Source organism: Sciurus vulgaris (assembly GCF_902686455.1).
Source record: "Sciurus vulgaris genome assembly, chromosome: 2".
NCBI lineage: Eukaryota > Metazoa > Chordata > Mammalia > Rodentia > Sciuridae > Sciurus > Sciurus vulgaris.
In genome coordinates, this window is record NC_136462.1 from 203699429 (window position 1) to 203716749 (window position 17321).

A 17321-nucleotide genomic window follows, 5' to 3' on the forward strand; every position below is an offset into this window, starting at 1 on the left:
CGCGGGAGCGGGGCAGGGGCCGCGTCCCACGCACGCGCGGGCGGGCGCGGCGAGGAAGCCGGCGGCCAAGACGCACCGGGCCGCGCGGACCGGGAGGGAGGACCAGGCTGTGGCGCGGAGAGCGGGGGCAGGGAGAGGGTCCAGAAAGGGAGGCGGGCACCGAGAGAGGCCCGGAGGGACGCCGGGGCGGGGCGGGGGGCGGTAGCCGAGACAGGCGGCCGGGGAGCGGAGGAGACGCTCCTAGCGCAGAGGTCCAGGCCAAGGAGGAACAGGGACCAGGGCTGGCAGGTGGCGGAGGGGAGGCGGGACGCTGAGGCCCAGGAACTCAGGTCAGCCTCTGGATGTCTGGGCTCGCCTCCAGCCCCACAGCCCTGCTCATGATTGAGACTCGAGGAACCCAGGGACTCGTGTCCTTAGGGTACCTTGATGTGGTCCTGGGTGTGCCGGCCCCCTCGGTGGGACCCCTGTACCAGGAGCCTGAGGACGTGGGCGTGGCATGGCTCCATCGACAGGCCCAGCCCAGAGCCACCCCCCTCGGAGACCCAGAGAAGAGACTTTGCCACCGGGCCCCTCCCCTCCCCCCTTCCCTGGATGTGCTTCCCTTTGAAGCCGCTCTGAGGGACAAGGAGGCCCCTCTCTGAGGCAGACAGCACCAGGCAGTGGGCACAGCCACCGGCGGCCTGCCCCTCCCTCCTGGCCCTGTAAGTAGGACTGAGTCCTTGGGGGTCCTGACCAGATAAGAGTAACCATGAGCTTTAAGGAGAGGAGGTGACAGCCCTTCATGTGAAGACCCCCATCCAGTCATCTCACCCAGCCATGAGCATCCCCCTCCCCCCGCCCCTGGGCTGCCACCCCGTCCCCTTCTGACTGGGGTCCTTGTCACTGCAGGGGCTCACAGAGCAGGATCACAGCAAGGGGCCTTGGGAGATCCGTGAGTGACAGCACTGTCTGTCCCCTGTGTCCTACTGGGTGTCCACTGGGTCTAGACATGGCAGGTCCATATCAGGGCCCAGTGCCTCCCACTGGGGTGATGTCGGTGAGGTGCCACAGCTGGCAGACGTCAGGAGGAAGTAAAGGTGGGCTGACCCTCCCAGCCCAGGGGGAGGGCTCTGCACTGGCCTGAGTCAGAGTGGGTCTCTCAGATGACCGGGGAACTTCCAAGCGCTGCTGATATTGTCAGTTGGGAGCCAGGAATTAAAAATAAATGCCTGGCAGACAATAAGACCTCCCTGCCCTCCCTGCCCTGCTGGTCTCTTTATCTCATGCCCCTTCCTGCCTGGAGGTTAGGCAGGCTTGGGGTTCTGCAGGTTGGCAGGGCCACACAAAGGGGTCAAAGGCCCTGGGATGCTGGCTGCCCTCAGCCTCAGAGGGTCGTGGCTCCAGTGTGAGCCATTGTTCCTCTACAACTGGGGAGCAGCCAGCCAGCAAGGCCCTGTGCTGGGGAGGCCTGGAATGATCCAAGGCAACAGCATCCCCCCAAAACACCTATGCACTGACCCAGGGGAGGGGGCCGGGTCCCTCAGGGCCTCCAGGACATGCAGCTGTACAGTCCTGCAGGGCCAACAAGCCCCCATGGGCACTGGAGATACTCAGAACATGCAGAAAGTGGGTCCACACAAGGTGACTGCAGCATCAGGCTAATGGCGCTGAGCGCCTGCCTGCACTGGCAGTGCTGAGCAGCTGCTGGCCTCAGAGTAGCACTGGAAAACTCCCCCTAGCTGCTACTGCCTCCAGGTGCTGGGTTCAGTGCTGGAAACCTGACCCAGGCAGTACAGCTGGGAGCTGGCCTTTGGGAGGGGTCCACTGTGAGAAGGGCTAGTGGGAAGGGGTCTTCCTTTGCTCTTCCTCCTCCATCCATGAGATGACACAGCAAGAAGTCCTGATCATATCCTGCACCTTGATCTCAGGGTCCCCAGCCTCAGAGGGTGAGAAGAAAATCTCAGGAATTCTGTAATAGCCGCAGACTAAGACAAAGACAAATACTAACTGCCAAACAGTCAACAGTCCTTGGTCCTCCAGGAAGGGAGCGATGCTAAGGAACGCCATCGCAGGCTACGTCCAAGCCCTGACAGCTCTCTGCAGGCAGGCCCCAGGGCTCTGTGAACCCATGAGTGGCTGGGCACAGAGAGGCCAGGTCACACTGCAAGTAGGTGCTCAGAAGGCCTGACCCGCACCAGTGTGACTTCCAAACAGAAGCCCCGTGGCTCAGACTGTGCTTCCCTGGCCCGTGCCCCAGGTCAGGTCTCTGGGCCCTCAGTAGCCCTTCTTCTGTGTCTGAGTCACCAGTCACAGTGGCCCTGGAGCCCAGCCAAGAGTGGGGGCAGGGCAGGCTGGAGGGCCAGGGCTACAGGGCGGCTTCTGGGGAGCAAGATGGAAGGAAAGGGGACAGGCCCTGCCCTCCCCCCAGCCCCGCCGGGAGCCTGGAGCCCATCCTCGAGCTTTCAGGGAGGCACAGGCTACCCCTTCCTTGCTGGCTGGGGTTTCACAGCAGTGAAGACCCAGCTAAAATTAACCTTTATCAATCTGTCGGCCCTGGAAATAAACCTGCCTCCCATTGGCTGCTGGTGACATCACTGTCAGATTAAGAATAGCCTGGAGTGCATAGCAAACCACCTGGTGTGCGCTGCTCACGGGCCATCGGCCATCGCCAGGCCAGCACCCTGGGAGCCACTGCCCAGCAGGTGGAGGCTGCAACCCAGACAGCTGGGCCCGAGCTGGATGGGGGGAAGGGCAAGGTGGATCTGGCTGGGTCGCCCTCTGGCTTCAGTGTGTCTGCAGATGTCTAGTCCCTAGGCACGGAGCCTGTCATCCACCAGCCTAACTGTGCAGCAGGATCCAGGACAGCCACCAGGGACAAGGTCCTCCCCCGTGGCCAGCTTCAGGGCAGGGCACCCGGGGACTGAGTAAACCTTTGAGGCAGCAAATTAAACTATCTCCATGGCAAGAGAGGAGCTTCTGGCTCTGGGATCGTGTCTTCCCTAGTCAGAAGAACTGGGCCAGGAAGGGTCACTTACAGACCAGCCAGGGCCCCCCAAACATGCTACCCCCAAAGCTCAGTATTGGGAGGGTCTGCCAGGGAAGCCTGGTGCTGCAGGGAGCCGTTGTCATGGTGAGAGGCAGGCCAACCCTGGGGAGGCTCCTCCCCCGAGTCCTCCCTGGGAGCTCACCCGCCTCCAGGGCACTTTCTCTCCACCCCAATAGGAGGAGGAGCCCCACGGGGCTTCTGCAGAGGCAGGGGCTCTGAGATACAGGGCCCCCATTCAGTCCATCATAGGCTGGGAGGTCAAAAAGGAGGCAGCCACTGACTGGGGAGGGGTTAGCCTCTTGGGCCCTAGGAATGGCAGCTCCTGGGGTGGAGCGGGGCGCTGTGTCCAATGCCCCGGGGCAGAGGGAGGTTCCAGGGAGTGTCTGCAGGCCCACTGCCCCAGTCAGTCTCCTTTGGACCTGCACTCAAGGGAGGGGAGAGGCCAACAGCTGATTCTCCTTGTGCAGCCAGGTCCTTCATAGGATGCAGAAGTCCAAGTGGGTCCCCCAGGGCTTCCTTCCAGTGACCTGGGGGAGAGGCCATCATGGTACCTGCCCCAGGCCAGTCTCCTTAACTGTGTGCCTGGAGCAGGATCCAGGAGGGGTGCCCCAGAAGTAGCTCGGCCACTGCAGTCCTCCTCACTCCTTTGCAAGAGCTGCCCTCCACTGGGCAGTTGGGATGCAGCAGGACGGATGGACCTCCAGCAGCCAGGACGAGCTGCTGAGGCAGCTGCCCAGGTGCATCCCCGTCAGCTGTGGGAAGGTCCAGAGCTCTCCTGCCCACGAAGCCTTCCCTACAACATTAAGAATGGGAGGCTGAGCCGTGGCTGGGGAAGGGATGGCGGAGGGCACAAGAGGACATTCGCCCTTCAGCAACCTGGGTGAGCACACTGGTGGGTGCACAGCAGCAGCTGCACTTTCTGAGTGAGTTTCCAGGACAGGAGTGTGCCCTCGTGCCCTGTGAGCACCACAGACCGGGAGATAGGGCCTGCCCTCAGCCCTGGTCACGGCCCACAGGTCACCATGGTCCCCACCCTGCAGTCGGCTTCCTAGGAGTGGAGCAAGCAGCATGCGTCCACTGGCTTCTTGCACAGGCTGCATTAGTGGGCTTTGCATTCCGACACAGGAGACCGGCAGGGTGCAGGGGGAAAGGATCTTCAGCTCAGTTGTGAGGGCCCAGGTCCAGGCCTGACGTCAGCCCCACGTCAGGCAGCACATCCTGGAGGACCCAGGCAGGCCCTCACCTCAGGGCAGGAAGCAAAGCCAAAGGGGCTGAGGTCCCACCTCCAGTCGTGCCTCTCTGGAGACCAGGCCTAGAACACGGGCCTGTGGGGACACACCGGGTCCCAACTTCAGGTGTTCCATAGCATCTGCGGTGGCGCCATGTCCTGCAAGCAGTGCAGACTTGCTTTCCTGGCTGTGTATCGCCCCACCTCCAGGTCTGAGCTGCCACTGCAGACCTGCCACCGCACTCCTATGTGGGTCACTGCACGGGGGTCTCTGCGGGCTCGTCCCCAGGACAGACCTGGAACCACACAGTGGGTGGTTCCTTGCCTCTTGGCATCAGCCCTGCAACTGGGGCAGAATCACCAGGAGGTCCATCTTTGGGGCTGAGAGGAAGTTCACTGGTAACCAGCCTTCCTCCCTCACCCTGGTGGCATTCCTCCTCCTGTGCAGATGGGGGTTCAGAAAGAGGCACAGTGTCTCGATGGTGCCTTTGAGACCCTGAGCAGTTCAGTTGAACCAGCCTAGACTCTGATCACATGGAGCGGATTAGGAAAAGATAGTGTGTTTTTGTTTTTGTGATACTGGGAATTGAACCCAGGGGTTCTTTACCACTGAGCTACATCCCCTGTCCTTTTTTATTTTTTATTTTGAGATAGGGTCTTGCTAAGTTGCTGAGGGTCTTGCTAAATTGCTGAGACTGGCCTTGAACTTGTGGTCCTCCTGCTTGTCTCCCAAGCTGCTGGGATTACGGGCATGTGCCACTGCATCCATCTGGTAGGTTTTTTAAAGTCACTAACTGTCAATTGCTGGGTGGTGACAGATAAGGATTAGCCTGCAGTGGACACAGCCCAGCCCCTGGTCACACAGCCACCCTACCCCAGCCCCTGCCTCTCGGCCTGTGGGGCACCGTGCTCTGCAGGATGGACTGTGGCGTCCGTCAGAAGCTGTGCTCCAGAGGGGGCTGGGTGAGCAGTGCAAGGCCACTTGTGGGGGTCCTCTGGGGACCGGGTCTTGTGTGCTGTGTCCACTGCCATGGGCCCTTGTGAGCTCCTGTGCGGCTATCAGCAGAGGCTGGTTCCACACCAAAAGGGAAATAATGTTCTGTTTGGAATAATTTCAAACTTGAGGACAAGGTGCAGGAATAATACCGAGAGCACCCTTCACCCAGGTGCATGAGCTGCTGTCTTCTGTCTTACTTCATCACCCTCTTCCTCTACCTGTGTGTTCTCTTTCCTCAAACGTGTGAGAAGCACCTGTGTAAGCCGTTGTCTTGGTCCTCAACTCTCTTCAGGGCACACTCCAGTTGCCTTGGTGACTCTGCATAGCTCCATTCTCTCTGAATTCTGGATCCCATATTGGTTTCACTGACAGTCTGGATGTTTTTGTTGCTATGACAAAGTGCCTGAGGCAGGGTACCTCATAAATAAAAGAGGTTCATTCAGCTCCAAGTTTTGGATGCTGAAAAAAGCCCAAGGTCAGTCAGCCTCCTCCAGTCAGCCTCTGGTGACTCTGGCTGTGTCAGCCACATCGTGTGGGCAATGGATGTGAAAAGGTGAGAACACAAGACAAACAGTAAGCCAGAGAGAGAGAGAGAGAGAGAGCTGTGCCTGGCAGGAGTATCCCACTGCCCAGGGAAGGGGTCAGGCTCACCCAGTGTGTGTGCATGGCACTGGGGGTGGAACCCAGGGTCACTACCGCTGAGCTGCATCCCCAGCCCTTTTTACTTTTATTTTGAGATGGGGTCTTGCTAAGTTGCCCAGACTAGCCTTGAAATTGCGATCCTCGGCCTCCTGAGTAGCTGGGGTCATGGACGTGCACCACGGCCCCAGCCGGGCTCACTGTTTTGTGACTTGTCATGAGAGCAGCTGTGTAAGAGCAGCAGCTGACCCCCGCGAGCTCCTCTTCTTCACTGGCCCCGCCACACTGGAGACCCACCTCCCTCCACGAGAGCGCTGGGAGACAGACCAAGCCCAAAATGGCTCAGGCAGGCAGAAGAATGACTTAGAAGTGGAAAGGCTTAGCCAGCTGAGTTTCAGAGGTTCAGTCCACTGTTGCCCAGCTGCATGGCTCTGGGCCCGAGAGGAAGCAGAGCGTCGTGGTGGGAGGGGGTGGGGGAGGAAGACGGCTCAGGTCATAGCAGCTGGGAAGAGAGAGCACTCTGCCCTTCAGGGACGAAACAGACACCCAGAACACGCCCCCAGTGACCGGTCCTCCAGCCACACCGCCTAATCCCCATCGGGGGCCTCGTGCACTGAAGGGGTGCAGGCTGCCCTACCCAGTCTCATCACTGGAACCCTCTCCCACTGCCTCACAGGGAGCTTCGGGGAACATCTCCTCTCTGGATCCCAGCAGCACCCTCGGGAGCAGAGGCTTGGGACTCTCTTCACAGACCTTCCCGACCGGGTTCCCGCATCTCTGCACTGACAGGCCAGGGGTACTTTCTGGCAGGCGTGCTGGGGGTCAGTGCTTCTCCTTCCCCGCGCACCAGAGCTGCCCGCCTGCCAACGGCGATGCCGCTTCCTGTGATCCGGCTGGCTGTGCCTGTGGGTTTCTGGAGGTATGGGTATGCTTTTCCCTTCTCCATCCACTAGGGATCAGCGAGCACAGCTGGTCCCCGGGGCGGTAGCTTTGAACTCCCACAGCCACGGAGCAGGTCCTTCTGATCAGGCCTGCTGCAGGCCTGAGGGGCTCCGTGTTTGGGTTTGCAGCTCCCTAAGGACTGGCTGTGTTGAGCCTCCTTGGAGAAGACCCAGTTTTAAAGGAGTTGCTCATTCTGTCAGCATCCACCGTGGGAGCACATGACCTGCTGCCGGTGCAAGCTTTTGTCAGACGCATGGTTCCCAGTCTCCTCCCTGCCACGCCCGCGTCTGACCTCGGGAGCAGTGCTCACAGTACAAGAGCTGTGGCCAGTCCCTGCCGTCCTGGCCCTCAGGAGGCTGAAGCAGGGGCATCCCTGGAGCCCAGAAGACTGGGACGAACCTAGGCAGCACGTGAGAGCCCGCCTCTTAAAAAAAAAGTAATAGCGACAATTTAAAAACAAAACCCTGAAGATTTCAACTTTGATGGAGTCAAGTATATCCATACTTCGTAATGGATCCTGCTTTTGACCTCCAATGCCAAGTAACAAAGATGATCGCTGGGCCCACGTCTAGCAGCGTGACGGTCTGCACTGTATATTTTAGTAGGCCCTCTCTGCACGGCAGCCAGTCCACGTGGCGGCAGGCTTCCATCTTGTGGGCAATTCGAGGTGTACAGTTAGTCTACTCTTTTCCCCCTGCATATGCCACTCCCCCAGCACTTGTGGGGAAGGACGTGGTCCCTTTGTGACAGCACAGCACCTGTGCGGTCTCTCTGGGGCTCCACTCACCCGCGCTGACTGTGGTTCCCCTCTCCAGCAGCACACTTCTGCACTGTGGCAGCTCTTGGCAATTCCTACCATTGGGGAAGAGCCACGTCTTCAGCAAGTGGTGCCTGGAGTGCTGCACCCCACGCAGAAGACCCAACCTGAACCCTTACCTCCAACCATGGGTCTAAAAATCAACCAGAATAGCACCAAAGATCTCACCACACTGTTAGAAGGCAATCCAGCTAAAAACAAAGGCTCTGAATAAAGGCTTCTCCAAAGAAGACGTGCAAGTGCCAACAAGCACCTGAGGAGATGCTGGACATCTGTAGTCCCCGGGGAAACACAGATCGAACCTCAGTGAGACACAGCCTCCCGCCACCAAGATGGCCCTACGGGGACACGGGGAAACAGCAAGCGCTGGCAGAGGTGTGGCAAGCCAAAGCCCTCCCACCAAGTGCAGCCCGGTGGACACACTGGGCAATCCCACAAAGAGCAGCACAGCCAGCGATTCCTCTCCTGGGCAGAGACCCAGAAGAGTGAAAACCAGCACCTGAGCACCACCTTGAACATGGGGTGTTCACTGCAGCCAGAGGTGGAGAGCTCGGGGAGTCTGAGAGGTGAGCAGACCGGGGTGCTGCAGAATGGGGCATGGCCAGCCTGAGGGAGAAAGGGACCTCCCCCCACAGGACCCCAGGGAACCCAACCCAAGCAGCCAGGTAGGGCAGGCTCGGCCCTGTGACTCCATCGACCTGGAACGTGCAGCGGTGACTCTAGAGACAGAAGCAGAGTGGCTGCCCGGGCTGCCTCCAGCATGCTTCCTTTTGGGGTGATAAAATGCTTTGAAACTAGACGGAGGTGATAGTTGCCCCTCACAGAGAGTGAGTACATGATGGTGAAGCTGAACTGTTCAATCCTGGAGGCTGAGACAGGAGGATCGCAAGTTCAAGGCCAGCCTCAGCAACTAAGCAAGATCCTGTCTCAAAAAATAAAACAGGGCCGTGGATGTGGCTCAGTGGTAGAGCCCCCTGGGTCCATCTCCATTACCCCCACCTAAAGTGAAAAAGCACAAGTTCTTTGTATTCTTATTTTTAAAAGTGGTTATAGCATTCTAGTTTATTCATCTCGCACTTAAATTTAGGATCTGCTTGTCTGTATCTTTCAGACTCCTGGTTGCAATTCTGGGTGGTCCTGTTATGTCCAGAGGCTAACTTGACGAGGATCATGTGCTTGCCTGGAGCCCACCCCCTTGTCTGCAGCCCACCGACACGTCTGGCTCTGTGCTCATGTCTCTTGGATTTCTATGTCCTATGGTTTACAAAGGTGTGGCACCCTTGGATCTTGCTGACCTCGTGTTGATCCAGGTGGCCTTTCCCAGGCTCCGTTGGGGGTCTCTATCATCATGAAGAGGCCTGTTGGCTCTCCATTTCCAAACTCTGTGCCTTGTGTTTTCCTTGTGTACTTGCTGTTGGTAACAGAGGCAAGCATGGACCACGTCCCCTGCTTCCGGGGAAGGAGAACGCTGGCTGTCAATGCTCCTCTTGCTCTGAAGACGTTCTTTGCTGTCCCTGCTTTGCCCAGAGTGTCTATCACGATGGAGGTTGAATTTCATCCAATGCTGACTCTCCATTACTTGATAGAAGAGGGTGAGTAACTGCTTATTAACTGTCATTTATGACAGCTGCTGTTAGGGTCTCTGTCGAGTTATCTAGTGTTGGCGTCGGTTGGCTGTTGCTTCCTGTGTGTACTGAGGTCTCCCTAGTTCTTTTATGCTGAGTGATTTTGGATTCTGTCCTGAAGTTCAGTGATTCTGGTGAACAAGCCCTCCTTGGCTTGCGGAACCCAGAGTGCTAAAGTCCTGTTTCTGCAAGTTTACCATGCGCTCTGGTCGTCCCCCATCTTTTATTACATGATTCATTCTGTTTTTTTTTTAATCTTTTTTATTTGTTCTAATAGTTATACAGGGCAGTAGAATGCATTTATGCATTTTGATTAATCATACATAAATGGAGTGTGATTTCTCATTTTTCTGATCGTACATGTTGCAGGATCACATCGGCCATGCAGTCATGCATGTGCATGAGGTATTAACGTCTGTTTCACTCTGCTATCCTTCTTCCCCTATACCCCCGCCCTTCCCTTCACTCTGCTCTACCTAATCTAAAATAACTATTCTTCTCTAGTGCCACCCCCGCTTATTGTGTATTAGCAACGTGATTCACTCTTGATCAAGCAAGTTCATCAAAAGCCTACCACCTGGCTGATTGTGTCTTAGCCACTGGGCCCCCGGTGACAAAGATGCAGTTTCTGCCCCACAGATCTTGCTTAGCCAGCAAGTGAGCACATTAGACTGTTTCCAGTAGTCAGAGTATACCAACCGGGATAATATCTAACTTTTGCTGAGCACCTACCGTGTGCCAGGTACTCATCTGAGCATTTGCGGGGTGCGTCCTCATGTCAAAATAGTCCTGTGACTCTGTACTCCCCACTTTACAGAGAAGAAACTGAAGGGCAGAGAGGCTGCTGCTGCTCTGGACCTCAAGTGGCCATACAAGTGCCTCCTGCATTGTGCACTCACAAAGCATTACTCACACATCTCACCTTCTCCCGCAAAGAGAAGGTACCAGGCCTGCCAGAGTCACTAAGGACACAGCCTTCCCATCCCAGGACGAAGAGAAGTGGCCCAGCCACTGAGATCACAGTGAACACTCTGTGTTTCAAAAGCGGCTATAGCTCTGAGGGCTCTGGCCCTGGCTGCAGGCTTGGCAGAGCTCCAACCTGGGAGGAAATGCAGGTGACAGCAACAGCTCCTGGCTACTGAGCAATCCCTCTGCCAGCAGGTGCCTCCATGGCCCCATCCCAGAGAGGCTGAGGCTCTGGAGTGGCAGGCAGCACCTGTGTTGGGCCAGCTATGCCACTTCCTCCCCAGCTCAGGCATCCCACTGATGCCACCCCACCCACGTCCAGAAACAATCTGGGCTGGTCAGCCTCCAGCAGTGGGTGTGTGACAGTCCCCCATCCCACGTACTTCTGTCCCCATTTCCTCATAGCCAGCGGCTCAGGCACAGGTTCATTCCTTGCTGCTGTATCTGTCCCAGTGCCAGCCCACCCAGTCCAGCCCTGCAGACCCTGAGTACCCAACAACACCGCACATGCCCAGTGGTGGAGACACACGGACTTTTCCCAAGCTCGGCCTTCCCACCTTGCGTGGGTCTCCTCCACCCATGAACACGGTCACCTGAGAAGACGGGCTCAGAGAGCCAGCTGCTAACAAAATCACACTGCCCAACAGGCAGAAGAGGTCCAGCCCAGACCTATGGGCCCATGCCTGGGACAGGCCAGGGAATGTCCTCAGTGGGACGGTGCACTGGACCAGCCTCAGAAGCAATGAGAACAGGGAGTGCCACCCTACCCTCCTGCCATGCAGCCTCTGTGGAGGGGCCTTTCTCCACCCTAACCAGCATGTGACAGGGTCACCATCCAGCACCCTGGCTTGCTCTGGGCAGGGGTCTCAGAGTCCGCACCTTCTGGGCAGCTTGTACTTCTCCTTTTTAAAGAAAAAAGTGTCCTGAAGCCAGGTGAGTGCCTGCAGTCCCCGCACCAGGAGGTTCCTTGAGGCGGAGGATGGTTGAGGCCAGACTGGGCAACCCAGCGGCCAAAAACAGAGGCCAGGAACAGGTGGGGGGAAGGGAGGGAGGAAGAAAGAAAGAAACCCTCCGTTCAGTCTCCATTGCTGATGCTGGGCATGGTCAGTGGGAGGCCCCACCGTCTGCTCCTCCACTCAAGATCTTCCCCGTGGATAGGCACACCTGGCCAGCAGAGTACAAAGCTATGGTCAGCAGTACCTCCCAGCCCTTTGCACCCCAAACTTCATCTCAGTCTCTGCCTCAAACAGAACACTCTGTAGGAAGAGACCATGGCAGGAGGTGGCCTCAGCCTCTCTGCAGGGTCCCAGACCTGGCCTATCACAGACCAACCCCAGGGGCACAGCTGGCCCTCCCCCAACCGCAGAGGATGGGTCCAAGAGTTCTTCCCAGTGTCCACACCTGGCACTCGTCTGCACCCAGTGAGAGCCAGTGTCACATAGTCTGAGGTGGCTGAGGAAGGGTCTGGCCAGCCAGAATTGCAAGGTCAGTGTGAACAGGACCACCCTCGTCAGAGTTCGTTAACTGGGTGGGCACGGTTCCTGCTCTTGGCACTCAGGGCCTGGAGGTAAGTGCTGCCTCAGCACCAGCGCAGTGGTGCTCCAGGTGGCAAGACCAGCACGTTCAAGGTCTGGTGGCAGGAGGAACATTGGTCTGGGGCTGTGGGGAGGTGGGAACCAGGCCCTGACTCCTGTTGGGTGCAGAGCTACAGGGTGCAAAGCTAGCACCCTCAGCAGCTTCTCGGGAGTGGGCGTGTGTGGCTCATGGCCTATGCTGGCCTGCCCTGGGAATCTCTATCTGCTCCCCAGTAGTACGAGGCTGTCCTACCTCTGGCCTCCCTGTGTAGGCTCAGACCCTCACAGCTGGAGGATGTGGGGGAGACGGTGGGCCGGGCAGAGACTTCCAGCTCACCCTCTGCTGAGGGGCCTGAGGTCCCTTCTCCAACCTCAAGACACCTTGATGCCCCTATCTCTCATCACGGAAAAGAGCATAGGGCTGCCCTGGGACACACCTGTCTCTAGTTTGGCACAGGACGCTATTTTTCCTTCCATCTCTGGGAACCCACTGTGCAGTTAAGGAGCATAGCCGGACATCAACACCAGGCATTTGTGTGAGAGCAACTACCTCCAGTGGACACAAGGTAAGGATCCTCTGAGGCCCTGTGCTGTCAGGTCCGGGGCAGGCTTTTCCGGGCAGCCTCTCCATCCTTGGGCCCTCAAGCCACAGGAAACACCCCACGCTCCAGGACCACTCGGCCAGTCACGGGAATCCAGGGAAGGCCAGTCTGTGTCTGTCAGAGACTGCACTCAAGCAACTGCAAAAAGTCCTGTCCTCACAGTGTCACCCAGATGACCAATCTGCCCTATGAGTGGCACTCAGAAGCCCCGCCCCCTCGCCCACCCCCTCCAGGCTCTGGTCTCCTGGCTGTTGCCCACCACCAGCCAGCACCATGCCTCGGGGTACCTGCCCATGCTTCTCCTTCTTCTGGGAAGTGTCAGTTGCCCCACCCACCGCCCTCAGATATCAGCCTGACCTGACCATCCACTGGGAGGGATGGTCCACCCACTGGTGGGCTCCATCCACTGGGAGGCACAGAGCAGGTCCAAACAGACTGGGACAAGGAACAAAGGGGAAGGTTAGGGTCCCAGCAGAACCTCTCTGTGTCCTCGGGGATCAAGCAGTGTCCCCGGCCCCCCCAGGCTCCTCATCTGGCTCTGGGTCTTCTCCAAGCATGAAGGCTTCAGGCACAGGAATGGTGCCCAGGACAGAGCTGGCACACTGCCCTCCCAGCCACCCCTGGAATCCCAGAATCAAAACCACTGGACAGACCCACTCTGGGGTCCTCCTGAGTCCCACCCCTCCCCAGACCCTCTCAGCCTCCAGGAAAGCTCCACTGTCTGTATGGCTGCCCCTCTGGGGCAGAGAGAAGCTGGGGCTTTGAGTGCCCCTATCTCTCATCACGGAAAAGAGCGCAGGAAGGACTGGGAAGGCCAAGGCTGGCTGGCTAGTCCCCAGGGTCCCAGGTACCTGAGGGAACTTCCCTGGGTTCCTCCAAACAGAGCCTATGCCTCCGGCTACTGGAGGTTGCCCCAAACAGAAAATCTCTACTCACGCCCACCCAAATAAGCCTCCCCTCCACTGCGCCCTCCACTTCCTTTCTCTGCTGCCACCTGGCCCCACCAGCGGCTGGATGCAGGTTGGGTCTGGGGTACCCGTCGGGTCGCAGGCTCAAGAGCAGCCATGGGCAGCCCTAGAAGGGTAAAGCAGGAGGACTTCAAGTACTTCTGGGTACCACGCAGTGGGCACAGCTGGGGAGACAGATGCGGAAGCAGGGACACGCGCGAGCAAATGCCCGCTATGTCCCGAGCGAGAGAGAGGGTAGATACCAGTCCGAGTACTCGGGCAGGGCGTCCTTTAACCACTCCAGTCCCAGGCCAGGTGGAACGAGTCCCCGGACCGCTCCAGGCAGATGGCGCTGGAATTGGCCTCGGCAGTCCAGCTATGGCAGTCCAGCTACGGCAGGCGGGGCTGGGGCCGGGCCAGCTGGGCTGGGTGGGGCCTTGGGGCGGGGCCTACCGGGGCGGGTGGGGCTGGTCAGGACAGAGGAGCGGGCGGGCCTTGCTGTGGGCGGGGAGGGGCTAACAGGAGGGGCGGGGCCTGTGAGAGTCCCCGCCCCATAGCGCTCCGCGCGTGCGCACCTCGCGCGCGGGGTAGGAGCGGCCTCCCGCGGCCTCCTCTGCAGATGGGCTCCGCGGCCTAACTTTCGGGCCCCGCCACCCGTGACCGCGCGCCGGGGGCCGCGAGGGGTCGCCGCCGAGGTACGGGCGCGTGGGTGGCGGGCGGGCGCGGGTCCCGGGCCGGGGCGGGCTGGGCGGCCCCGCGGGCTCTTGCGCCCGGGCCGGCGGAGCACAAAGCGCCTTTGTTCGGCCGCGCGCCGGCTGGGGCTGGTTGGAGCTGCCCGGAAGCACCGCCGGGCGCGGGCGGGGACGACGCGGCCCAAGGAGCGCTCGTGGGCGCCGTGACCAGGGCCGCGCCCCGCGCAGGTCTCCACCAGCCCACAGCGAAGCATGGCAGCCATTCCCTCCAGCGGCTCGCTCGTGGCCACCCACGACTACTACCGGCGTAAGTAGCCCCTTGCCGACCCCCGCCCCACGGAGCCCAGCACTGCCCCGTGCTGCCGGTGAAGCCCCTGTTACTGACCCGCCTCCCCTCCCCAGGCCGCCTGGGCTCCGCGTCCAGCAACAGCTCCTGCGGAAGTGTGGAGTACCCTGGGGAGGCCATCCCCCAGCACCCGGGTGAGAGCACGTCCAGCCGCCCAGCCAGGCGGAACGCGGGGAGGGGTCCTGTCCTGGGCGGGCTCGTCACCCACTCTGCTTCTCTTAGGTCTCCCCAAGGCCGATCCGGGTCACTGGTGGGCCAGCTTCTTCTTCGGGAAGTCCACTCTTCCATTCATGGCCACAGTGTTGGAATCCCCAGAACAGTAAGTCCACCTTCGCGGGGTGGGAGGGCAGCAGAAACAAAGCCAGCTGCTGACACATTTACCACCTGCTCTCCTCCAGCACGGAATCCACCCAGGCCTCCACCAGTATGGTCACCGGTGGCCTGGCTCCAGAAACCACAAGGAAGCAGCCAGTCAGCCAGCCCGACCAGGCCAGCACTGGGCCTCCATCCTGACCTGGTGGCCCACTGATGGGGGCTTCCAAGGTGCTAGGTCGAATCCTGCCCACTTCAACCGGTAGGCCAAGTGGGCTGCAGCAAGCAGAGACCAGCTGGGTTCTTCCACATGGAGATGGCAGGCACCGGGCAAGAGACCCCTCCTCTCCAAACCACAGCAGGCTTCCCTGATCCCCATAACTGTGCCTTGCTCCAAGCAGAAAATAAACTCCAAACAGTGGGCAGCCCGAGTGGTGTGTCTGAGGGTTTCTGAGTCTCTCCTGGCCTCCCTGTTAGTGGCTAGTCCTGTTCCAGACCTTCCTGGGGGCCTTCCTCAGGGCCCTCATAGTGAGGCCCCATCTCAGGTCCTTGCTACAGGATGGCAGGTGGACAAGAAGCTGGACAAGGAGAATTCCAGGGCAGTCACTGTGGCCCCTGGGGGAGGCTGGGCTTCTGGCCATGTGTCTGGGAGCCCTTGGCTGGAGGAACTCGATGTCCCATAAAGGACTCCTGTGGAAGACCTTGACAAGGCCATCCCTTGATGCCAGGGAGGGTGGTGGCGCAGACAGGACTGAGACCAGCCCTCTCGGTTGCCTTCTGTAGGGGTGTTGTCGCCCAACCCTGGCAATGCCCAGAACAGGCTGAAGACTAGGCGCTGCACGCATCAGGGGTGGACATTCCTGCCACAGGTAGCCTAGTGTACTCAGTGGACAGAAGAGTTGAGGCAGAGTAACCAAAGGCCAGCAGGGCTAAAGAGGCCCCCAGAGGTAGGGAGCAGAGCTGAGATGGACTCAGCAGGCCTTCCTGCCCCTTACACACTGTAAGTAGCTCTACGAGTCCATGGAAGCTCAGTGGTCCGTGGTCCCTGACAGCTGAGCCTCCTTCCTGCCTTCCCCTAGGAGTCCAGGCCGCCTGTAGTGTGGATGCAACTTCATCCAGACCCCCAGGTCTCGCAACCAGTGCTGGACCCCTGAGGGCTCCTTCCTACTCTGGATGGATCCAGAAGAGGGAGGCTATTCCAAAGAGTAGCCTGAGCCCCACGCTGACTTCTAGCTGCAGCATCTGGTCAAGGCCCTCAGAGCTGGTGGTGGCAACTGTAGAAACCCACCACAAGTTTTGCCTCTGAAAACCTGTAAAAACAGACAGGTCAGCAAGAGAAAAGCATATATGTAGAGTTGTACAGTACGAGTTGTACATGATGCAGGATCCCTAAGAGTGAAGACCCCAAAGACTAATCTGGACATGACTGTCCTGTAATGATTACCTGAAGTGCTGATTTCAAACTCATTTTTTTGGATCGAGATATCTGCAGAGACTTCACTGGCTGAATGTTCCTGATCTGAAGTCCCAGGTGCTCAGGATCAAAGCTCTGAGCTCCAGCTCAGTACAGGGCAGGATGTCCACCCCATGAGGTCCTCAGGGGAGAAGGCCAGAGAGTGGGGCCCCTGGGTTCTGCAGCCTGCTGCCACTGTCCTCTCAGTTTTGTGGGAGCTGTGTTTGCTGCAGAAGTCCCATGTGGGATCTTCCTAAGAAGTGGCAAGGATCAAACAGGTCAGAGCAGGGAGTGTTGTCCAGTGGGAGCGCAGTCTGTCCGCTCTCGGAGGTGCTGGCTTCCCCCACCGCTGGCTTCTGCATGCCCGATGGGGTTCAGAGAATCAGGAAGAAACTGTGATGAGAGCAGCTCAAGGCCCAGCAAGCCTAGAGATTTTCCTCCTCAGGCCTGCAATACCTTCAGGTGGCACCTGGCAGGCCTTCTGGTCTGCTACTGGGCTGTCACCAAGGTGTTCTACAGGAGTCATGCTTTTTCTTAAGTCCCTACCAAGTCACCCAGCTACAACTTCCAGAGCTTCAGGAAGTTTAGTGATTTCTAGCTAAAAACTTGGAAATTGGAAATGCTGGTATGGAGAGTGGTAGCCAGATACTGGAGAAAACTATTCAGGATGCAGCTGGGATAGCAGGATCAAGAGAACACTGGGACATGGTGAACAGGGTCATAAAGCTGCTCTAGGAAGCCAAGCCCTGCTCCTGTCCCTGTAGCCTAGGGGTGTAGGTGTGGGTCCTCTTCCCAGTCTCCCTAATCACCTCAGTTCCTAGGCCTGCAGGAAGCAACACCCTTTCTCACCCCGAGGTCACTGCATGCCCACGGTCCCATGCCAGTTCTTCCCAAGGACCATGAAGTCCATGTTACTAGTCACAGCTGGAAACAGGACACCTTGGCAACACAAGCAGGGTCCCAGTTACGTCTGCCCCAGGGAGAACAGGTCCCACCATCATGACTGTGTTGCCCTGCAAGCGAGGGTGCCTGCTAGTAATTTGTGGATTCTGGAAGGATCATAAAACAATCGCCAATGTTTACCTTTGTTCAGTATTTCCCAGGTGGCTGCAGGCAGCATCCTCAAATCAGGAAAACTGCAGTAAGGGGCCAGCAA

At 58.6% G+C, this 17321-nt stretch overlaps 1 protein-coding gene across 1 annotated transcript; it reads left to right on the top strand.

Annotated features, from left to right (window-relative positions):
* The first annotated feature begins 13932 nt into the window (after window positions 1-13932).
* On the top strand, window positions 13933-15141 carry PPDPF (pancreatic progenitor cell differentiation and proliferation factor). Its single transcript, XM_079128035.1, has 5 exons — window positions 13933-14057; window positions 14283-14361; window positions 14457-14534; window positions 14623-14719; window positions 14799-15141. Exons 2-5 carry the CDS (start codon window positions 14307-14309, stop codon window positions 14911-14913), a joined length of 345 nt encoding a protein of 114 aa, XP_078984161.1. The 5' UTR covers window positions 13933-14057; window positions 14283-14306; the 3' UTR covers window positions 14914-15141.
* The last annotated feature ends 2180 nt before the right edge of the window (window positions 15142-17321 follow it).